Source organism: Chenopodium album, chromosome 19 (assembly GCF_948465745.1).
Source record: "Chenopodium album chromosome 19, dcCheAlbu1.1, whole genome shotgun sequence".
Classification (NCBI taxonomy): Eukaryota; Viridiplantae; Streptophyta; class Magnoliopsida; order Caryophyllales; family Amaranthaceae; genus Chenopodium; species Chenopodium album.
This window is the reverse complement of record NC_137852.1, coordinates 8,440,381-8,464,667: the sequence shown is the minus strand read 5'-3', so window position 1 is coordinate 8,464,667 and position 24,287 is coordinate 8,440,381. Positions and strand designations below refer to the sequence as shown.

Below are 24,287 nucleotides of genomic sequence, written 5' to 3'. Positions count from 1 at the left end.
TAGTTGTTCAAACGGAATTACTTTCCTTAATAACAATGTTGCATGTCTACTTTCTAACAGATCAAATGGAGCTTCCAACTCTACTTCTTGGCCAACATGACTCTTCAAATTTTCATTTGAAGCATGAGCACACATCTGTACGTTGAAGGTTGTTCGATCATCATCTCCAAATTCATAAAAAATGGTGCTAAATTGAGTTTTTTTTATTTAGCTAGTATGACATGTTTTGAGTTATTTTGTAATAAAGTAATAACATCTCCAAATTGATATTGCATTGTAGAACTAGCCATTGGTTTAAAGAATAGTGATTGAGTGCCCTTTGATAATTTGAATCCGACTAAATAATGCATTATGTATCACGTTACATACACGTTTTTTGACAAGATTATATCCATAACGAAAATACTAGAAATTTTTAAACATTTATATTACATCGTATTCATAATCCATACTCTGGTCAAGATACCGTAAGCATTAAATATAAGAATTTGATGGTATACATATATATTTGGATTGTATATTAGCTATTAATTTTTTTACTAGGCTATACTAGGCTCACATCTTCAAGAGATATCTAGTTTAGGACTGTTACATAAAAACCACAAATAGAGCCCAGATAAATTGTGTTCATACCATTTACATAGATCATTGTGAATATCTCTTTGATTAAATCCAAAACAGAAACAGAAATTCCAGGGACATTCTAACCTCTTACATGGATTAGTTGTAACCTCGAGGAAATACAATATCTACACATCAGTAACCTATAACCAGATCAGACACAAGGATTCTACAAGATATGAAGTATGTTATAAAATAAGAACAGTTAAAGCTGCAAAATTATGAGGATCAAATCACCGAGAATCATCGTATTCATTAACCCCAGTCACAGTGAATTTAGTTGTACTCGTAGTGCCGTCTTTCATCCTGTATAGACTGGAAAATACGTGCAGCTGATTCCCTTGTAGATTTTTGTGGAACAACTCTGAGTACTCTAGTTGGCTTTTCAGCTGGAGAGCCCTCAGAAATCTGGGTGGTTGGAGCCGCAGGAAAAAGAGGAAGTGCGTCTCTTCCTTCCATGAGCGGAACTGTACCCGTTTCCTGTGTTCTTTCACTGGGGCTGCTAGCTGTGCTTCCTTGCAGCTCGCGTTCTCTGGGGGGGCGGGGTCTTGCAGCAGGCGCGACGGTTCCATTCTTTTGACTAGGCATATTGAACGAGCCTTGATGTTGCATGCTGCCAAAATTAGCACTGGTCCCTACAGGCTGACCTGTTTGACTATACGGGTTTGGACCTGAGAACTGGTTCAGTTGCTCTACAGTTGAGCCTGATACACTTGGGCTCATCATGGGCATGCCATATGGAGGAAAGTAACCCTGCCCGCCAAAATGCATACCTGGTGGCATTCCCATCCCTTGTAGATAAGGTGGAGTTGGCATTCCATAAGCCGGATTCATCACAGGTGTAAGGCCTTCAGGGCCACAAACTGGGCCTGGAAATCCAGGTGCAGGATATGGCTTGTATACAAGACCTTCTGAAGGGGACATCACATGCACCAACCATTGATGAGGGCCTGGTTGATGGAAGCTCCAGGGATTCATTTTCGGATCCATATTGGCCGGTGGAAATGATGAGCCTGTGTTGACAGAGGAAGGCTGATAAGCTGCAGGCTGGATAGCATTTTGAGTTGGGACCGGAGGTGACTTAGCAACTGCATTCTCAGCTGTACCTTCCATCTTATCAGTTGCCTTGTGGGAATCATCTTTTGATGAGCTCTTACGAGCAAGAGCTTTTACTGCAAACTCTGAAGAATATTTCTTCACAGCAGAATCCTTCAAAGAAGATTTAGCCACAAAAGCAGTGCCTTCTAGCAGCAAATCTGGGGACTCTGCAATAAGTTTTTGTACCTGCAAAATATTCCAAAGGTCTCAAATATGAGGTTTAAACACAGAACAGTAGTAACCTCACAAGTCTTTCTATGTAACTTTAAAGTACCTTTATCAATCTGTGCAACTCGAATATTTGAACAGCAAACAATCTTTGTTGACTGAAAAGAGTAAAATAAGTAGGAGTAAGAATAAGGAAAATTGAATCAGCTAAAGTTCACATAACAAAAATATGTACTTTTGCTGAGCCACATCTTAGCTCAACATAACTGCATAAAAAAGACCTACCAGCACACATATCTTCAAGCACTGAATTTTATGATACGCATAATACACAAACCTCAATATACACACATTTCAACAAGTCACACTCTCATATTTGTACCAGAAAAATGATAACCAGCATTAAGCCTAGGAATTCACAGATTTCTCCAATTCTAAATGAGATTCTGAAAGACGAGATTAGAAACAAAATTACAACACAATCATATAGTTAGAAGCTTGGGTACAAGGTAGTGGATAAAATGAAATTTGTTTTCAACATGCATCAACAAAATTCTTTAATCAACAATCACTTGAAGCATCAGTGTTCAATAGGCATATTTGATAAAGCTTTACTGTAGGTCTGTCCCATTGGTACCTACTATAACTGCAGCATGATAGACTCATCATATTGTCACAGAATTCTTTGTTGATTTAGATATGAGATACTTGGGCCACCTCACCACCAAACTAATTTTCCTGATAATACACACCCATTGAGCACCAAGGACTTACCTAAGCATTAGTGGTTTGCAAAGCAATATCAAGGAAAGACACATAATATGTTCACCAAAGGCAGAGACAAACGACATAAAATCATGGATGATCAACCGTCTCAAGACTCGCCTTGCACCAAATGCATTGAAACTGTTCTAGATGTTTCATGATGATCCACTGCAGGAATTTATGAAGGTTCGCCAACCCATACAATGGAGGGAGTGATGATCTCCACGGCATCAATATTCCCTCCCTTAAAGCAAATTTTACACTCTGCTTAGAGTATCACAAAAATATTCACCACAATCCCAGCAGTTAACATACATCCAACATATAAGATCATTTCAGCAGTAATTACAAAACAACATCCATAATACAGAAAACTAATTTAAATGTATTTCTGGTAATTTTTTTTGGAGATTTGAATTTCTTGCAAATTTCATTTATGTGAGGGAGGTAAATTTGAGAAAAATCCACATCTATATATTTCCATGAAAACTTATTTTCTGAAAACCATACTATAATTCAGCTATTAATTTCCCTCTCATGAATAGTCCATTGACCAATAAAATTAAACAAGAGCATTTAGAAGACCAATAGACTACATGGCACCTAAATAACATCTTGAGGAACTATATGTGGGCCTCACACATCATGATATTTACACACCCATCCACTCAGTATTTGACTTTATAAGCGCTTAGATCACATTATCACATAGAGCGACATAGTAAGCTTTTGTTTATAGACAAACCATGTAACAATCAGCTGTCCAAAAATATTCCACCATCCCTTAACCGAGAATTTTTATTCCAGAGATACGTTATTAATAATGTCGTTACGTAAATGAAATTGTGTTAGAATTATGTAAAAAGAGAGTGGAAGAAAGTAATAAAAATATATCTCCGTAAATTTCTTCATTTTGAAATTGTCAGTCCTGTCACTATATTTTTTGGGACGAATGAGCATTTCATTAAAGGGAATACTCGATGAAAGATTTATGTAAGAACACATTTGATAGTTGATACATGTCTGGTTGCCTACAATTATTATCAAACTAAGCTAAATATAAAAAGATCACATGTAGAGAGAAAGAGCAGATGGTATGAAATTAATCCAGCATCTAAAAATGTCACATCTCACAACATATGATTTATTATATAGCCATAAATAAATCTGATCCACAATGGGGAAATAAATAAAACCTTAGTGAAGCAAGAGAATACTCACGTGGAAATAGCAGTTCTAGCTTTCCAAAAATGTTTACGGCCAATAATGCGAACAACATCGTCAGGAGTTATGTCCAATTCAGATGTATCCTCCATGGAGGTTTCAGAGACATCATCCCCTTTATCTAAACTCTCTTTCTCGAATGTCCTATATTCTTCTACCCTTTGCATTCCACTGCCAATCTCGTCATCACCCCTATAGTGACATCCTACACGAGAAGCATGACTCGGCCTCAAGGAAATTTCTTTGCCAGGGTACTCCAATGGCTGTTCTGAAACACCTACAAGATTTGTAGCATCTATAGCTGATACATCATCCTCATGTTCCATCCGTAAATTGGCATCTGTTTTCTCTAAATTGATCGCTCTGTACCTATCTGGATATCCACTCTGTGCACAAGCATCTTTCCTCCAGTCATCCTTTTCCCTCGTCAATACATCAGATGAGTGTCTAGTAGGAGCATCATATACTCTTGAACTTCTTCCATCTAGATTTTTTATTTGCTGCTTAGAGATGAGGTCTCCGCTATTTCTGTGGTCAGTTTCTTTTTCAACGGGACTTGGAAGCGCTGTAGAATGACCTGAACCTGAATGATTGCGTCTTCCCTCGTGCATATTATTCTGAGTTTTGCCATTATATAGCTTAATTCCAGGTTGAGAAAATATGGGGACCATAAAATCATCCTCTTCCAATGGCTGCTTCCGATTCTCCCCCTGCACTGGTCGATTTCTTGCATCCACCACTTCAGGACGACTGACTTGAACCTCATCATAAGATGAGGCTAAGGGTGGCCGATAAAGAGGGAAGTACATACTTTGTTCATGGCCAGTACCCTGCATACATAAACCATACACGAAAAGAAGCAAAATTCTAATCATCAACCAGACCTGATCAGTAAAAAGTGTCAATGAAGACCATGCACAAACAGGAAATGAACATACAACTTAATGGAGAAGAGGACCTTAATAATTTCAGAATATAGATCAAACAATACAAAGCCAAATTTATAACATAACTCATAGGGCCCATTCAAATTACAATCTGTAATCTCATTTCAGTTTTTATGCCAATTTGCAACGCTACATGATTAAAATGTCACTCGATTCTCCATAGAAAGAACAGAAAGGATGGAAGGGTGGAGAATAGTAACAATTCCCCTGAAATTTTGAAGCTGATTTTATCACCAATGATGCAGCAAGTCAGAATATATAAAGGTAACAGACAAGAAACCAAGCAGCAAGTAACAGGACCACAGCAGATACATATTAATTCTACAAAGTAATATCCAACCCTTTATTGCTTTACTTTATCAAACTCTTGATACTTACAGAATCAACCTAACCATTAATATGCTTATGGGTGAAGTTTTGAAGTTAAAAAGGACACTTTGATCTCATAGTGGTCATAGATTGAGAATTGAGCTATGACAGATCATGTCTACCTCTACCACTGTTAGTAAGCACCTCATGCATTGGTTATACATCTGAATCATGCTTTGGGAGAAACTTTCTCCACCAGCAAAGAATAGGTGATGTCCTTGTTGAAATGCTAATTGCCTCTTTATTCTCACTAATTAAATCCTTACTTAATTTACTTATATCATAGGCCTTTATATAATATAAATATTATAAGGATGCATGTATGAAAGTGACCATCAATTTATCATTTTTCAGACCTGGTTGGAACCATTCAATGCGAGCCTTTTCACTTTCTGTTTGGGGTGGGCAGGTGGGATGAGATCAACAACCAAAAAGCTCATGTCAGTACATAATATTAAGATGTTGCACCTTGAGGATAGAGACTCATTTATCAACATTTACAGCCAATCAAACAGGCAGACTAGAGATGACAAATTAATGCAATAAGGCTAGACATTTTCAAGGCAGATTGACTTATTTGTGTGTAAGAACGAGTTTAGAGACAGATTAGAAAACTGGGTTGATGTAAATTCACCAACCAGATTGAATGATTGAAGTCAAAGACTAGGAAAAAAAAAAAACATACTTCGTAGGAGTTTTAAAACAGGAAAGTCTAAATTCCTCCTAATAATACATTCCAAATTCCTAAAAGGTTTAAGGACTATGCTTTCCACTATCAAATAAAATAGCATGCGAATTGCTACCAGAATAACCACATTAATCACACAGAACTAATTATGTTGTATAAAATAGGTTGGTAAGCTAGAGATAACAACGGTCATTCAAGTATTCAACCGAGTCATTCAAGTATAAGGAATGATTCAGTGCTTCACATCAGCTAATTAAAATGTTAACGTTTCCAAAACCCCCTCCCCTGCCCCCCTCCCTGAAAGATTCATTTCCCACTCCACTTAACCTTTCTTTGGTCAGGCAGCTCAGAAACGCAGGGATACCTCTACCTCTATACCTGTGGCATTCAACTGTTTACTGACATGTACTTTATATCCACACGTTGACAAAAACACAGTCAAGTCTCAGGCACACCAAAGGCAAGGTCCATATATTCCAATTTACAGAAAGTAACTACTAATAAAGGAATGAGCGCTGCAACAACACTTCAATCAACTAAAGCACAACAAATCTAAAGAAAAAGAATGAGCACTGCAGCAACATTTCAATTAGTTAAAGCACAAAAAATCAACATCAAAATATATATGAGAACCAATATATTTATGATTTGAAGAGCCATAAAATCTCACCTGCATTGTAGAGGTAGAAGAGGCCATAGTGCTGTTGCTATTGTGATGAGCACCGGAATTGAACCGCGGTTGGGATGGTATTGTAAGCTGCTCATAGAGAGCCATCTTATTCCTAGGTGGTGCTCTTGGACCTCCTTTCCCTGTATCATTGACATGTAACCTTGGAAACATAGGTCCCATCATTTTATCATCATCTTTCCCTCTCTTCATCTTCTTTCACCCCACTTACCAATAACTACTCAAAATCAACTTACTACCTTGCTCAAAACCCAATTATCCACTTAATTAGCAATCAAACCCTCAAAAAAACCTAAATTATCCCATTAAATCACCAAACAAACAACTCCTCAATTGGAAAAAAAACCCAATCACCCCATTAAATTACCAAGCAAACCCCTCAATCAGAACCCAATTACACCATTCAATCATCAATCAAACAAACCCTTAATCAAAACTTCAAATCTAATACGTAAAACTGAAAAAACGCCCAATTACACTCAAATTAAACACAAAACCTAGAAATTTCAAATACCCAGACCCCAAATCGCCAGAAATTGCAATCAACTGAAAAGTAACAGCCCAATTTCAAAGTGAAAATGAACAAAAATAATTCAAAATTTTCAAAGAGGAAATAAAATCTCAGAAAATTTACCCTAAAAATTGATATCCCTCAGCTTTCTAGCAGACCCAAAAGCCAAAATCTTTATTAAATATCCTCCTTGGGAACGAGCAAGTCTCCTCCAATTCAGTCAAAAAGCTATTCGACCTGAGAAAATTATCCCACAGCAGTGAAAAAGAGTTTCCCAAATTTAAGAAAAATCAGCAATAACAGACAAGAAACCACTGGATATTTCTAATTTAGAGAGAGAAAAGGAATAAATTCTAGAGAGAGAAACAAGAAATGATGCTGTTTTTTCTGCAGAATTAGGGATTTTCTGATAGAAAGATTGAAGCTTTTTTCCTTGTAGAAAAGAGGAAAGAGCAAAAAGTGTTGTTGAGGTTTGTGGGTCCTGTTTGGATAGAGCTAGAAAACTCCCAAATTTTATTTATTTATTTTTATTTATTTATTTTTTTTGCCAAATTATATTGTTATTCAAAGATTTTGGACCTTTGAGTTTCTTATTTATGTTATCTAACCAAACAGGGAAGAAGGAAATCATTAGAAAATTATAATTAAAAATTTATTATTGGTTTGGTAGGAGGTAAAATCATCAATTTTCTGGGCAAGTTGTTAATTTTATTATTTCTGTATTTAAATTGAAGTGGAAGATGACAGTACATGAGTAGGGCCATTCAAATGTTGAGCAAATCTTAAAATGGATTATTGTTAACTATCCTTAAAATGGATTATTTTAACTATCCTCCAAAGAATAGATTTATGGTTTTAGGTATTTGATTATGACTTGATGTAAAAAAAAAAATCATAAAAAAGAGGTTTTTGAAGGAAGAATTCAAGGATTGATTTTTTGTTAAATCAATTATAGGTGAGTAACGAGGTTTTAGAATTGGAGGTTTTTTGTATAAAATTTATAATGGTTGTCCTAGTTAGTACTACTAACCATGATACTCTTGTTAAAAGATTTTGTTATAAAAAATTAAATATCTAAATATCATGTTTTAAAAAAATATAATACAAAAATGGTTCTCATGAAATAATAATGATCAAATTTTTTTGTCATCAAAGTTCCCACTAGTATAGAAGTTATTGTGCATGGGCATCTCTTGCTTACAAATTATCAGATGGGACAAACACAAGATTATATGCTTTTACCGAATTTCATTTTAATCTCTCTTTCATTTTATGTTAAGCAATTTGACGTTTTTAAAAAAAGGTTGTCAAGCCCTTTTATCTAGATAAAGAGATGAGAATTTATATTATTTATCTTACAGCATGTAAGCATTGTCTTGACTTATTAGCCTTCCACTAACAACGCAATGTATGTGTGAAAATTAAGAGTTGAGAGTTTTGAGGTTAGGAAATGATATGGCGTGTGCATAAACAATAACTATGAAGTTTTGTCAAAAATAACAAGATTTAATCCGTAAATCAGTAAATTTAATTATAATAAGTGAAAATAAATTATACAATAGTATATAAAATCGACTTTAATCCATCAAAATTGGTAACATCATGTAATAACTAATAAGTACTACTTTAAGGGTCTATTGCGTTCACCTTATTTTCACTTATCTCAAGTCTAATAAGTTCAGATAAATTCAGTTTAGGAAAAATAAGTTCAGAAAAGTTCAATTCAAGAAAAATAAGTTATGGTAAAGGTTACCCAAGTTTCAATTACAACAACTTAAGTTTTAATTGGTTAAGGGCCTGTTCACATTTACTGAACTAAACTGAACTAAACTGATTGGAGCTGAACTGAACTGAACTGAACTGATTGGAACTGAACTGAACTAAGCTGAAATGAATATTTTATGAGAGAGGAAATTAAGAGCTGAACTGAACTGAACTGATTGGAGCTGAACTGAACTGAAATTAAGTAAATGTGAACAGGCCCTAAGTCAAGTTCAGATAAGTTAAGTTAAGTTCTAATAATTTTAGATAAGTTAAGTTAAGTTCAGAGTAACTACGATGAATGTTGATGAAATTAAACAAAACATATATAATTCTCGAAAATCTTAAGAGATTTATCGAAATCTTATGAGATTTATCGAAAATGGAATCTAATACTTAAACTTGTTTTCTATAGGTCAAAACATAATCATGTGGAATTTTATAATATTCGTCTTGATTTTATGTAATTTTTAACTTTTGTAATATCTATTGATAAATAAACAATATTATTATTCAAAGTTTCATGTTGAGAAATGTGCATCTCTTATTAAGGCATTTAAAAAATCAAGAGAGACACACCAATATCCCGTGATTTAGCACTTGGATTCAAGAAAATAAAATCCAACCATTAACAAGTTTTATTCAATTAATATTATTTACTTTTACTTAGGAACAATAATTTTAATTCTATAATAAAATTGAAAAACTAAATAAAACCTAACAGTCTAATAGTGCAGGCATCATTGAATAAAATAATTTCGCATTCATGGTCAATCGTTTCTCCTCCTCCACCACCCTTGACCCTTGCACCAATTAAAGCTATTAAAACAGACTTAAATTGATAATAACATGTGTTCAACTTATACTTGAAAACTGGGTGAAATTATTTATTTATATATATATATATATATGTGTGTGTGTGTGTGTGTGAGAGAGAGAGAGAGAGAGTATGTAACACAACCTAAACCAGATATGATATTATTCGATAACGATTAGACCTAATACTTTATAACTCGCACCGAACCTAAACACTCGACAAGTCCATTCATTTGTAGTTGTAACATTTTGATATTTGACACTATTCACAAAATCTACTTTAACTACCTTTTTGTGATTTGTAGTTTTGATAAAAATAAAATTATGTGGCCGTCTGGGATTCCGTTACACTTCAACGTATATTTTCATAATATCTACGTTATAAATTTTTTTACTTATTAATAATTAGAGATATTAATCATTGAATATAAATTGTGTATTGGTAAACATAATATGAGTTAAAAAAAAATAGAGATGTTAATATTAAAGAGGTAAACTACTTAGCTTTTCTCTCTCTAGCGGCAAACCCCACAAAAATCCAAAAAAAAAAAACCCCAAAAACCAGATCAATTGGGGCTGCCATGGATGGAAATATTCATGGTAAGCCAGTGGCGGAGCCAGGATTTACAACCTAGGGGGACGGAGTACAAATATTTCATAATTTGACAAAATATATACGGAGTATATATATATATATATATATATATATATATATATATATATATATATATATATATATATATATATATATATATATATATATATATATATATATATATATATACACTCCGTATATGTATAAAATGTTTACTGCGTATTACTTTAAATTTAACATCCCAAAGATCCAAAATGCTTAGACATACGATCCAAGAAAGATGAAAAATATTTGCATAAACTTTGGGGTTTCAGTCGTTTAAACATAAATTGTCAGAGATTGAGTTATTTTCCAATTACTTGGACTTATTTAAATTAGGTGAATTATCGCATTTCATAATTAAATTCATAAATTGAAAAATAAGAATTATTTTCGACCAATTTGTATGTTTAAAATTACGGAGTTTCAAATAATGTGTGAATATGAAAATTAAACATTACAAAAAAATTACCAACTCTAAAAAATAACAATATTAAATATTTCAACAAAATAAAAACTCAATTAATCATGTGGTGAAAAACTTGTTATAGATGAGTTATAAAATTGATTATTATTTAATACTGGTATTATACTCTCATTTAGTTTATCATTAAACAAATAAATTAAAAGTAAAATTACCATGGACATCATAAAATTGAGAATTATTAGTCCATGCATGATACATGATCATTTGTAGATCCAAACACATACAGAGTATACATTAGACATTAGGCAGTAGTCAGTTAGTCACTTGTTTATACATAATCACATTACACATAAAATACCAAGTAATAATTGTGATATTTTAACCCAATAAAACTAAAATAAATAAAAATCTAAAAGATCCAAATATTAGGCAAAATAAATACAGTATAACATTTCAACTTTTTCTATCTCATCTTTCTCGAAGGAATTTCACTAGTTTCCATTTCACAGTAGGCGCCATATCTCCTCTTCTCCTTCCAAAGGGTTCCATGTTCTTTCATTAATTTCACCTCCATGTCTCCTCTTTCTCCATATGAGTTTCTCTTTAATTTCAATCATAATAAAAAATAAAAAATAAAAATCTGATTTTTTTTTATGAAGTGGGGGGACAACTGTCCCCCCTTGTACCCCTCTCCCTCCGCCACTGTGGTAAGCCCCAAATCCTTCTTTAGTCTATAGTTTATGTAGTTTTTTCATAGTTTATTGGTCAATAAGTGAGTCTCTCTTTATGAGAGTTGTTTATCCCTTTCTATGGGGTTATTCTGTTTTCTTTTTCTATTTTAGGGTCTATTGGTCAAGAGAGACGAAGATAGCAAATCTTCGGCAAGGGAACTCTTATTTCTCCTTTGATGCTGCACGAATTCGTGAGATTGCTGTATTTTGGAAAGACGCAAGGATGTCATCAATGGTTTACACTTTACAGCCTGTTTTTAGTGGGGAAGTTAGTAGCTTAGGAGAAAAATATGTTTCTGATGTGATATATGTTCTTTGTAGTCTTTACTTGATTTTTGTAAGTGCCGTTTGACTTATTTAATTTATGATATTTCTATGGTTTCCATAAAAAAAAAAGTTAAAAAAAAGGTGTCAATTAAAACAAAGCAAAGAAAGTGTAACACTTAAACTACATAAATTAAACATATGAAAAAAAAAATGGAGGAACAAAGTACAAAATTACATATTTTAATTATATACCTGACTTGTATGTGCTAACTCATAGCTAGAGCGGATCAAAGTTAGGGCGACACGCTAACCTGATTATGGGCGGGTTTTGGGCAAATGTTTCAACCCAAATTGAGTCAGTCCTAGCTAGGTCCATTTTTTTTAAAAAAAAAAAAAAATTATTTTGGGCAGGCTTGAGAATGCGTTTATACGAATATTAGTTGATTTTTTTAGCAGGGCCCGAAAAATCCACACGATCTGACCATTTTGGCTGGGTTTGGGCACATCCTTTTGGCCCGAAGCTTGGACCGCCCCAACCCGAGACATGGGCTAAATTTTTTTTGCCTTAACCCGGCCCATCCCGCCCAATGATCACCTCTACTCATAACCTAATTACATCCCATCGATTTTTAATTGGACTCGCCAATGACCCGAAACTAGCTTAGCACGTATGAGATTAGAAGTCAACCATACCTACTCCGTATTTATTTTGTCAAACTTAAATTATCCTTATAGCATATTTTCCTTAACTTTTTATAGAAATACATACATTTTATTTTTTTATTATTAATAGAATTACTTATTACTCTATTAATATTAGTTTCAAATTTGGGTGAATAACAAATATTGATATAGTGATGGAAAATGAACTACACTAATGTTTTTTCCTTTTTTGAATTATTATACTCGACTTTGACCAATGTTATTAATTTATCCATAATTTAGGAATAAAAAAATATAAGCATATTGGTTTTTGTAAAAACGTCTCAATGTATAGTTTTTGAATATCAACTTTTTATATTTATACTAATTAATAACTAAAGATATTATTAGTTAAAATATTGAGGCACATGCCTAGTCAAATTGGGGCACTTAAAAAGACAAATAATAATTGGCTTAACCAATGTTTTTGCTTCGTACGTATAAAATTTGATCTCAAAATAAATTGAACATAATGGTTTGTATTTGTCTTCGAAATAGAATTTTAAGCTTTAAACCTGACTCGATCTTATATAGATCCGACTCAAACCCAAGAATGACTTGACAAAACTGTGATTGGCTTGATTAAACTTTACTCGAGCTCGACAATATATAATCCAACGGAAATTGGTCGGATACTACAAATGACCTAACCTAAATTGATCCAATTTGAGAATAATCTAACCTAAACTTCACCCAAACCAGAATAAACCTACCATAAAACTACCTTTAAATGGACTCAGCACAAGACGATCTTGAAAATGAAACCAACCCTAATTTGACTTAAATCAAACTTGACATGCACGGATGCACCCAAAAAAGGTAATGACTCATCATAACATAAATTGACCTTTGCCGATTTGAATTTAAACTCGACTAGGCTAAAGGGACCCAACTTAAAATATGACCTATAGCCCAACTTAATTATAAACCCAAACCAAACCTATTTGCCTAAATTGATAGTCCTAGGCTCCTAGCCTCAATATTTTTCTTGCGCTACAACTCATTCCGTACTTTTGATTAATTAAAAAGTTTCAAATAAATTAAAAATGGATCAGATAGAGTAACACTTATCCTATCCTTCGAGATATGCCAGCTAATGAATTCTTGATTTCATATTAAAAATGTTCACACTGATATCATCTATTGTGATATCAGATCTTAAATGGGTAGATTTTTGCAGATTGTAATCCCATAAAACCAAAACCACGTGTCCAAGCCATCTCACAAAAACTTGAATTAAAATCTTAAAATTTTTTCAAACAACTTTTTCTTATAAAACAGTATAAGCATAAATCCAGCGGCGAGTCTAATTTCTGGTATAATTATGTCACTTAAACCCCTTTAACCAATTAACCCTAAATCCAACGGCGAGTCTAATTCCTATATAATTACGTCATTTAAAACCATTTAACCAATTAACCCTTCTCCTCAGTGACATGTAAGAATCTTATTGGTCAATATAGGTCTTAATTTTTCTACAAGACAATAAAAATGAAAATAAAATACTTGTAAAAATCATGAAAAAGGGGGAGAAAATAAGCAGAAATTTCAAAATCGCTGGGCTATAAATACACTATAGTGTCCTAAAAAAATAAAACCCAAATTAATAAAAACTTAAAAACAGAGAAAAAAAGTGAGGTTTGAGCCAAAAATCCGATCAGTCTTGTAATGGTCTGATCAGATGGCGGACGATCCTCCTTCCCACCTCGCCCATGTTCCATTGCCTTCGAACCCAGGTTCAATTTCTTCCTATTAAACTTCTGTTTAATTATTTTTATGAATAATTTTTGGATTTGTTGATTATTTTTTGGAGTTATGGTTTAACATTTGTAATATAGTTTATAAATTTGATCAAAAATTTTAATGGGTATTTGAATAAACTCTATTTTTGGTTGAAATTTGTTGTTTTTTGAATTGGGTTTGTGTTCATTTGTTATTTTGTTGTTGCCATTGTTGCATATATGGTTTGTAGAAGTGTTTTATATGTTGTTTCAATGATTTTGGTATTTTGATTGAATATGTTTATATAGATTTTTTTGGAACTTTTTTGTTATGAAATTGACATTAGGTTATTGGATGATTTTTGTGTATGACTTTTTTTGTCTGATGGAGCTGTAGTTTTGCCTGTATTGAATACTGAAATGGTAAAGGTAGAGCATAGGTTAGACAAAAATGGTGCTGCTGGTGTCTCTCGTGGCGACGATTGCATGCTTTGTTTATTTGATGCTGTGGTTGTATCTGTTCATATATGGAGGATTTGGGGTCTCAGTTATGTTGAGTTGATTGAAATTTAAAGTATGACCCAGCATTTTGTGTATTACCTTTGTTTAGGAGAAATGATTTATTTAATTCATCTCTAGTTGATTCTCCGTTGGGTTTTGGGATAATCTGAATTGGGGGTGCCATTTTGGCCGATGATTGGGCTTTCGGTTGCAGTCCATATTTACATGGGTTGTTAATAGGAAATCTTAGTGGAGAAGTTTTTACCTAATTTAAGTGGAAAGCAATGTATTCACATTCATATCTCTTTGTTATATGTTATTCCCCACACCATCTTTATGTTTCCATGAATCTGTGTCATGGAGACGAAGAGGTAAAGATCAAAATCATTCATTTGTATATTTGTTAAGCTGACCCGATTAACTGTATTTTGTACAGGTGGGTTAGTTTCCGATGATACTCCACCAGTTCCAATTTATATTGTCACCGAAGCTTCACAGCTTCCAGTGGAGTTCTTAGAGCCCAGTCCTGAAACAAAGCTGGTAATTGGCTTCGATTGTGAGGGTGTTGACCTGTGCCGTTATGGAACTCTTTGTATCATGCAGGTGATTGACTATTCCTGTTATTCTCAAGGCATCAGTTAAAACTTGTGTCTGTTTTTATTTTCTATTTTATTTCTTGTTTATTGACGGGTAGGGTTTTGGGGTGGGGGTGGTTTGTTGCTGTTGGTTGTTTGGTTTCTTGAACACTGAAATTGTATTTGATCTAATTTTATGGATCTCGTAATTCACAATCATATGATCTTGCTGTACTGGGTGCAGCTATATAGTGAGTAGATTTTACTTTTCTACTTTGTGTGGAACTTCTAGATTGATATTACTATGGGAGCAGTAAAGTATTGTATATGTATATATTTTGTAAATAGTATGGTTTAGATCATTTTCCATAGTTTGAGCCGAATGTAGACTATGTAGCGGCTTACTTTTCTCTTAATTGCAGATTGCATTTCCTGATGCTATATATCTTGTGGATGCCATAGAAGGTGGAGACATGCTCATAGAAGCATGTAAGCCTGCTCTTGAATCTCGATACATCACTAAAGTTATACATGACTGCAAACGTGATAGTGAGGTCTCTAATTGGTCTATCCACCATCTAATATCTATAATTGATTGATGTTTTGCTTTGAACTAAAATATCTGACGACTTTCCAATTTCTAGGCATTATATTACCAATTCGGCATCAAGTTACATAATGTCATGGACACCCAGGTTAGCATTTTTCTGTATATCTGATTAGTCAATATTCGGAGTAGCTATTTTTATTTATCTCATGTTTTGCTGAATTGCTTCTATGTGATTTTTGGTAGTTGATGTTTTGGCTGCATGTTGTAGTGATTCTAGAGATGTAAATGTGAGAAGTCATACGTTTGTTTTGTTCCTATTGTGATTCTTAGTGTACTAAAATTAAAAAGGCATTTTTTAAATTCAAGAACCTGTTTAGGGTCTTCTAAGGTATAGGAATTTGGAAATTTGCAATGCTTCCCTAAGGAATTTATCTTGTTATCTTTAGGAGTCTCTCCCTTTTTACATATCCGTACATTGCCTATTTTGATTCAGTATCTTCATTACAAACAATATCCGGTCAATCCTTGATGTGGCTGCGGCTTAGTGAAAGAACTCTTCCAATTCATGCATTTTTTTCACTTAATGAGTTTATAAGTGTTTAATTAAATTATCTTAGAAGATCCCAGTGGATTTTCTATTCCCTCATGTCTTCCTTTTCAATTACGTAGTATTTCTGTTCATGATCCCAAAGTCTAAAGTTTTATGACTTATATCCTTCTATACTTACACCACCTCTCCGTATTCTATAATACTTGGTTTGTTTAGACCGTGTTAGAGGAAGGGCATTGCATTCTTCCAATTTGATGCCTAGAAGAACACAATATTTACTTGTGTTGTTCATTTACTGATATTTGGGCAGAAAATTAAGGAAGAAGAAGATGGAAATTTTCTATAAAGCAAGAAATTACAGAAAAAATAACTTTAACTCAAGCTTTCAAGAGGCTTGTTCTCTCCCAAAAAACAAAACAGAAATGAACACAAAAATAATTTCCTCATTCCCATTCTCTCACTATTTTGCTCTTATCTATAGCATTTCCCCTCTACGCCACTCACTTATCTTCCTCCTGAAGATACTACTACTAAATTATATTGCAGTATTTGCACCACCTATAGTGCCACACCAGTCCATTACAGTTACTCTCTAAGTATAAAAAGTATATTCAATGGCCAAAGTACTGGATCTTGGACCTTAATGAACTGTTTTTGCTGAAGAATGTTATGTTGGGATGTGAAAATTCTCTATCGAGTTGCTTCAACTTTCTTTTTATTTTTATTGCCTTTTGTCTCTAGTGTAAGTATCCTTATACTCCCTCCGTTCTTTTTATGTCATATATACTCACCTACTATTGATATGTAATTCAAAAAAAAAAAAAAAAAAATTGAAAAAGGGGAGTGGTGTGTAAGATAAAAGTAGGATAAAGTAAGAGAGATAATGTAAAAAGGTGGGTGAATGGTGAATAAAGAGAGAGTGTGAAAAAGTTGATTATTGTATGGAAGGGGTAAGATGGTGTAACGTATATGCCTAAAATAGAATAAAGCAAAGTGAGTAGAATGAAAAAGAACGGACTAATGGAAGGTGAGCAGAACAAAAGAGAACGGAAAGAGTATGTACTTACTGATTCGTGGCACCTAAATACCAATTTCATTTTACTCGGCTTCATGACTGGGTTTAATTAGCCTTTTAGCTCTAACATCTGGCAAGTGGCAACTTATGCGATTCAACCAGTAAAAATGCAGAGCAATATGACTAATTATTTGTCACATAAATATGAGCTTTCTTGTGTACTGGATTGCTAGTGAAGTATCATTTTGGTTGACCTCACACAGTGAGATTAATCTTCTCTGGATTGGTTTCTTAGAATTGCTTACTATGAATATGCATTTGTTTTTCATTCGCATCCTCTTGTCAAGGGCATGTTACTGGATGACTATAGTCACTGTATTGCTTATATTTTTCTATATCATGGATGTAGAAAATTTTAAATCCTACATGAATTGACGTGATTGATATATATTTCACAGATAGCATATACCTTGATTGAAGAACAGGATGGTCGTCCCAAAGGGCCCGATGACTACATCTCATTTGTTGCACTTCTTGCAGATCCACGCTATTGTGGTATTACACTTGTCACGGTATTTATTTTTATTGTGCCTAACTTTTAAAATGCTTTTACACAAAAATGAAAGTGTCTAACAATAAGGAGTGCAGTGTAGAAGTAGAACTATAGACCACACCTTTAAAATTTTACTTTCTTAAGTGTGGGTTACTTTTACTAGGGTAGGCTGTACCTGAACTTAGGTAAACTATGCTTCTAATACAGGTAAAACTGTTTGGGAGTTCATCCAGATTTTTTCTTGTATCATATCCTTGTCTCGTATGGCTAGACTTTTCTTACTAGTTACTAGATTTTGAAACTAGGAAAGTTCATTTTAGTTACAGCAAGACTAAAATTGTTGGCACTCCATTGCCTGTTTACCAGAATACCAGTCTTAATCTGTAAACAAGGGAGTTGAGATTAGTTGTCCCATAGTGGAGAAAGGGAGGAAGGACGACTAGCTTATAAGGTTCATGAGATATTCCCTCCAATAAACCAATGGTTTTTTATATGAAGCCTTTTTGTGTTTGTAGTCTAAAAATCATCCTGGGTGCGGCTTTTGTCTTATCCAACCTTTTAAAAAGTATGATATAACTCTTATGAATAGTGTTTGGACAATTATATCCACCAAAATGTTTGATTACTTATTTTCCCTCATTAATGTTAACCGTCTTTTTTATTAAACTTCTCAAAGAAGGACATTTATACCCTTAAAATATGTGTTTACATATTCTACCTCATTAATGTTGCCAACAATTAAGTTTGTGACATAAGGTCACCGAAATAGCTCATCGGACATGACTAGTCTAATGAAATTTTTATTTTCATAGATGAGCGGAAGTTTCAGGCCTATTATTTGCCTAAAGAAAAGGCAAATAACTTAAAGATTGCTAGATGGCATGAATATGAATATTTGTTTGGAGTAAGTAGCCTAACAGAATTGTAACCAATTGACCTTGTGTTGGAAGTCTAAAGAGGGACCTATAAGGATGGTATTGACCTAATTATATAGCTAGATTATAGATGGCTCACATGAGGGGTAATGCAATGTGGGTAGTATAGGAAAACAACTTTTATAAGGGCTAGTTAGACCACATTGAAGTAAGACTAGTAGGTTATTCCTATCAGGTCTTGTTTATGTGCCATTGTGCCAATGAAGATTTGTTTTATCAATATGTTGACACAACTTCTTACCTATGGGGACAAAAACTTTTGCATATACTAATTTTAGGTCGGAGTCTTTTAGAAAGGGGGGGGGGGGGGGGTAGAGTGTCTCAAAATGTTATTTTTGGTAGCACTTGCTTTATTGGTTATTGGAACAAGAGTGATAACATCTCAAATCTCAACTGAACAACTATTTGGGGATCGATTGCGTAATTTGGCATATATGCTGGCTATCCCATTAACTATAATCTTGATGCTTAGAATGATGTGCATCTTGGATATAGATGTGTTTGTAAATCTCTAGTTCCTTTTTGTATGACCTGGCTTCCTCTAAATTGGGTTTTAATGACAAATGCTCCGAACAAGAATGCAACCTGCAATGAGTGGATCTTATTTTTTTTTGGGGTCCTGGAATGTCTTCTGGTCTCCCTGAAATGGTCTTCCAGTGATTGGTGAAAACGGATACTTGTTCAAATTGTGCTATATGTGAATGGCATGTAATCGTGAAACTTTACCTAGAGGTTAGCATTAACATGACATTGGAAGACCTTCATCCCATATTAAGATTGCTTGAGGTGCGTCAAGGTGATAGGGATTTCCTTGTGCCTTAGGCGTGCCTTGGTGCAATGTAAATAAAGTTATGGGAATTAGTTGTGCTCCTTACTAAAACCGCCCTGCTTGGATCAAAAAAGGCGCATGGCCTATGTTTCTTGCGCCTCAGTGCCTAGGTGCACCTTATATTACACTGGCGAGATAAGACCCTTTACATGATTTCCATGCCACAAACTCAGATTTTATAAAATTTCAGTCAGCAATCAGTCATTTTTGGCCCTGCAAAGCCGTATCCATAGTGCTAATACTCTTAAATATTCACATTAGTATGATGGCATGACCAAATTGGTCGTACTTAAAAAATTTGGATTGTGTTGTGCCGTTGTTTACTGATGATCTTCTTAATATGCTTGTGTTACATACTTACATCATGCAATGTGAACTATTCAGTTTTATCATGCTTGAAGTTCTAGATTTATATTTTCGTTCATATATAACTTTTTTCAAAATGTATGTCTTCTGCAGGAATATCTTATCTTGAGAAGGAGGAGGTTCGGGTTCTCTTGAGGCAGGTGAGTGTCAAATAGTCTGTCATTTTTGGTTTAAAGATGGGACCAGACATTGAGTTTCTATTTAATAAGATGTTTTTGAAATGATGCTAAAGCCTAAATGCATCTGCTGTCTTTTTTTCCTTTCATTTTTGTGTTGATTGAAAAGTAAATTCATATTCTTTAGGATCCATTAGGCTCATTCCCCAAATTATTCATGGGTATTTTAAAATTAGAATGGTTAGGCTGAGGAAGTCAGGATTGCTTGTTGTTAGAGAAGAAATTTGGCATTGGTTATTAATCTATGTTTAGAAGTTTATATACATGGATGTTTTACTATAAGCACATTCTTCTCAACTATATTGCACTGTGCTAGTGAGTCATGGAGACAATTGACAATTTACTAATAAATTTTCCATGTAGTGTAGCTTCATGTAGCTATATACTATAAATTTTCCTCTATGATCATATTTTCTGACTGGCTACCAAGCAAGCTAGATGATGATGATTGTGCAATGTTAATTTGCACTATCTTGAGATTTTAGGGAAAATGACTTAACTGCTGTATGAATTATATGGTTGGACCAGTTATATTTGCTACTTTTGGACATTTAACGTAACTAACAACCCTCCATTCTGGCCTTTGGCACAGTAACTTTTCTGTTTCAATTTTTTTTTTTTTTTTTTTAATTATTATTTATTTATTTATTTATTTTTAATTTTGTTTACTGATATTTGTATTTCATTTTCAGGATCCTAAGTTCTGGAAATACAGACCATTATCTGACCTCATGATCCGTGCGGCTGCTGATGACGTTCGTTTTCTGCTTTACATCTATCACAAGATGATGGAGAAGTTAAATGCCCAATCTCTGTGGAACCTTGCAGTTCGTGGTGAATTGTATTGCCGCTGCTTCTGTATAAATGATGATAACTTGGCTGAATGGCCTGCTTTGCCTTCTATTCCAGGTTTGTCAATACTTTTAGCCATAAATTAAACAAATAAAAATTTTGTAGCTACTATATGAAGTGCTATAAAATTCTTGTAGGACAAAATAAAAATTTCAAGTGCTTTTGTCTTTTTTAAATTCCAAAATTAGTTGTTCAAGCTTGCAATTCATATCTATTGAGGATTCAAGGCAAAACTATGAAGCCTTACAGACTTACATCAGTTCCCCCCTTTCTCTCTCTCTCTGCTTCTTTTTTTTAGCAATTTCTAGTTTCCTAGATAAGTACAAGATTTTGTTTTTTTAGTTTTGTGTCTGTATTTGATGTTGTGGTGCCTTGACACATAAGGGTCAGATCTTTTACCTAGGCCTAGGGTATGGCATATGGCCTCGTCCTTTCACTTTGAGGTTTATCCTCAGATGAGCATGCTGGTGACGCTGAACATCCCATGTTACAGTGTAAGCTTTTGATGAATGACATTGTCCTACATGGTAAGTCTCAGAAGTCAGAAGGAACAAATGACTGAATGCTAAGTTGTATATGTGGAGAGATTTATCAGTGTTGAAGCCTTACTATTTATGATTTTCAAAAGATGGTTGGACATTAGGGTAGGCACTAGATAAGTAAAGATTAAGTCACACACTTTTTATATGCTAGCATCTCGGGATTCAAACAGCCTTAAGACTGCATGTGGATGAGTGATACATTAATGAAGAGTGTTATGCTCACAAATTCTATCGCAGAATGACTTCCTTGTGGCATAAGGTTTTCTTTAATGTAATTTGGTTCAAAAACTGCAAGGGTGATGGCTAATAATTCTGTAAAAGAACATGCTTTAAATTAAAACAATAAGTTATGTACAATTAAAATCAGTACTTTATTGTCAAGAATATATCGAAAAAGAATTGATTGGATTTCAAACAAACCCTAATGAAACATATGAGTAAACCCGATCCCAAAGGCATGAAAACATTTCCGTCCTATGATAATACCAGTTTCTTCTTGAGTATTATTATTTTTTTCTCATGTGCACATGCATTTGTGCTTGTTTCCATTTGGTGTGTGGTCTTGAGGTTATTGTCTCCTCATCTCACCACTGGAGAGTGGCAACTGAAGCTAGTTGATGAATGACAGTAATGAATTTGTTGTTCTCCTTTGCATGTGATGCCAGACTCGATTTATCCTTTTTCACTTCCTGCTTTAAGAGGTTGTTGTGAGGCTTAAGCCTATATTGGTAATCACCTAATATTCTGTGTTTCAACTTTATGTGTTATTCTTGTTGGAGTGAACACAGAACAATTTGGTTGCCTCCTTGATGAGATGAGAACCTTGTTGACCTGGTGTGTTTATTCTTCAGATGACCTGCCTGTGGACACAGAAGCTCCTGAAGAGGAAATCCTTTCTGTTCTTGATGTTCCACCAGGGAAAATGGGACGTGTGATTGGCAAAAAAGGATCTTCAATTCTGGCAATCAAGGAATCGTGCAAGTAATTTTCATCTTCTTTCTTTAACTCACACGATTTTCTAAATACTTGAAACTTTGAAGTATCAGCTGGTCTGGCTGTGTTTAACTTTTAAGTTCCCAATTTTTTCAAAATTGTTTAAAAGTGATTCTACCTGTTATACTTTATATTTGCAAGAATTACATCTTACACAGCTGTATACGTTTGTGATCTACAGTGCAGAGATTCTCATTGGAGGCTCAAAGGGTCCCCCTGATAAGGTGAGTTTGGAAATCTATGAAGTAGGATATCAACACCCTATTGGTAATGTTGTAATTATGTGTTTTTTCCTGTGATGCTACAATGAGGCATGTACCTGAAGTGAAACCCTCATTAGGTTACAACAGAGCTACAATTGATCGTTGCTATCTCCACTTGCTATTCTTTTCTTATCTTTAAGGAAGCAAGAATGGAAAGACCTTCAATTTCCATTGTTAACCTTAAAAGTGATTGCCAAAAGCCCAAAGATATAAAACAATATAAAGCCCTTAGGCAATTACGGGAAGAAGTTACCTCCTTTCTGTTGCAGATTCCTTTAATCGCCTAACAGTTATTTAGTTGAAAGTATTCCATAACTTTTATGTAAAGGCATTTTGCAATTATGCAAGACTACATTCATCTAAATCCCACTTTATATAGGAGCCTCATGAAAGACATCAGGGGACTTTATGGTTTTGTTTTTAATGTGCTGTATTATATTCTGTCATATAATCACGAACTCACTGCATTTGTCTATAAATGTGTAGCTCAAAGTGCAACCATGGCTATGTTACTTAAATAGTACTCTTGTGTTATGTAGGTTTTCATCATAGGCCCAGTGAAGCAAGTGAGAAAAGCCGAGGCCATGATAAGGGGAAGAATGCTGGACATGTAATGAACAAATAGTCTCTTGCAATGCTTTGGATTGTACTGATACAATCTATCTCAATAATAATAAATGAAACTTTTAAAGACACTTCTTTTCTCCAGTTCTGAATTTTGAGGCAGTTTTGCTCTTTAGTTTTAAATCTGCATTAGTTTATTTGTGCTTCTCCAAGGCACATCTTGGAGGATCTCTCTAGTATTTTTTAGCAGAGTAGTTTTTGCTTGAATGTCAGAGATGCCTGGGAGTTCTCCCTGGAAGTTAATTGCCATAGATGCATGAATCTTAGCTTGCTATATGCTGTATGTCTGTTTTACAATATGGTGAATGTATAGTGTTCATCAATGTAAACGTGAAGCTTGCAATTGATACAATTCATAGCTTTGATGGTATGTTGCTCGAGTGCTGATATTGTATCTTTAGAGTGTGGAATCCTGATCAGCATCGGAGATGTGTCCTTGAGTTCTGGTTTACCATAATTTCAATGTAAGTGCATGGGATTGTAGGAGTCTATGTTGGGTAGAAGCATAAAGTATCACAGATGAACTTTGGTTATATTGTCTCCAAATCTCTAGTTCCTTTTCTTTTTCTGAACATTAGATGTCTCCCTTGCCTTCTTCCCTCTAAATTAGAGATGGCAATGGATCGGATTTGGATCGGGTGGAGCTTCACCCGCATCCATCCAGTATTCTAATTGCTCCATCCACATCCATCCGTTACCCGCTTCACCCATCATCCATATCCGTCCGTCCATCATCTGCGAATAAAACGGGTGGAGCGGATGACAAATGGATGAGTATTAAAGTGAAAAAAAACCCTCCCATAAACTTTAACCTTCGGTTACTTA

The 24,287-nt window shown here is 34.2% G+C and overlaps 2 protein-coding genes across 2 annotated transcripts; one reads left to right on the top strand and one right to left on the bottom strand.

Annotated features, from left to right (window-relative positions):
* Positions 1-606: 606 nt before the first annotated feature.
* On the bottom strand, positions 607-7,566 carry LOC145595859 (ELF3-like protein 2). Its single transcript, XM_081652291.1, has 4 exons — positions 6,551-7,566; positions 3,874-4,706; positions 1,994-2,045; positions 607-1,905 (listed from the first exon to the last, which is right to left on the bottom strand). The coding sequence occupies exons 1-4, from the start codon at positions 6,758-6,760 to the stop codon at positions 898-900; spliced, it is 2,103 nt and encodes a 700-aa protein (XP_081508417.1). The 5' UTR covers positions 6,761-7,566; the 3' UTR covers positions 607-897.
* A 6,431-nt stretch (positions 7,567-13,997) lies between these two features.
* On the top strand, positions 13,998-23,546 carry LOC145594826 (uncharacterized). Its single transcript, XM_081651165.1, has 10 exons — positions 13,998-14,153; positions 15,076-15,242; positions 15,637-15,768; positions 15,859-15,909; positions 17,788-17,884; positions 20,106-20,152; positions 20,881-21,097; positions 22,434-22,563; positions 22,757-22,799; positions 23,378-23,546. Exons 1-10 carry the CDS (start codon positions 14,099-14,101, stop codon positions 23,450-23,452), a joined length of 1,014 nt encoding a protein of 337 aa, XP_081507291.1. The 5' UTR covers positions 13,998-14,098; the 3' UTR covers positions 23,453-23,546.
* The last annotated feature ends 741 nt before the right edge of the window (positions 23,547-24,287 follow it).

What these genes read in the sequence shown, in the direction of transcription:
- LOC145595859 (XM_081652291.1), bottom strand. Translation starts at nt 6,760, where the DNA reads ATGAAGAGAGGGAAAGATGATGATAAAATGATGGGACCTATGTTTCCA. An exon ending in GCTAGAACTGCTATTTCCAC is followed by an intron (nt 2,046 to 3,873) that starts GTGAGTATTCTC and finishes TACTCTTTTCAG; the next exon opens with TCAACAAAGATTGTTTGCTG. An exon ending in AGTTGCACAGATTGATAAAG is followed by an intron (nt 1,906 to 1,993) that starts GTACTTTAAAGT and finishes AATATTTTGCAG; the next exon opens with GTACAAAAACTTATTGCAGA.
- LOC145594826 (XM_081651165.1), top strand. Translation starts at nt 14,099, where the DNA reads ATGGCGGACGATCCTCCTTCCCACCTCGCCCATGTTCCATTGCCTTCG. An exon ending in ATAATGTCATGGACACCCAG is followed by an intron (nt 15,910 to 17,787) that starts GTTAGCATTTTT and finishes TATATTTCACAG; the next exon opens with ATAGCATATACCTTGATTGA. An exon ending in TTCGGGTTCTCTTGAGGCAG is followed by an intron (nt 20,153 to 20,880) that starts GTGAGTGTCAAA and finishes TTTCATTTTCAG; the next exon opens with GATCCTAAGTTCTGGAAATA.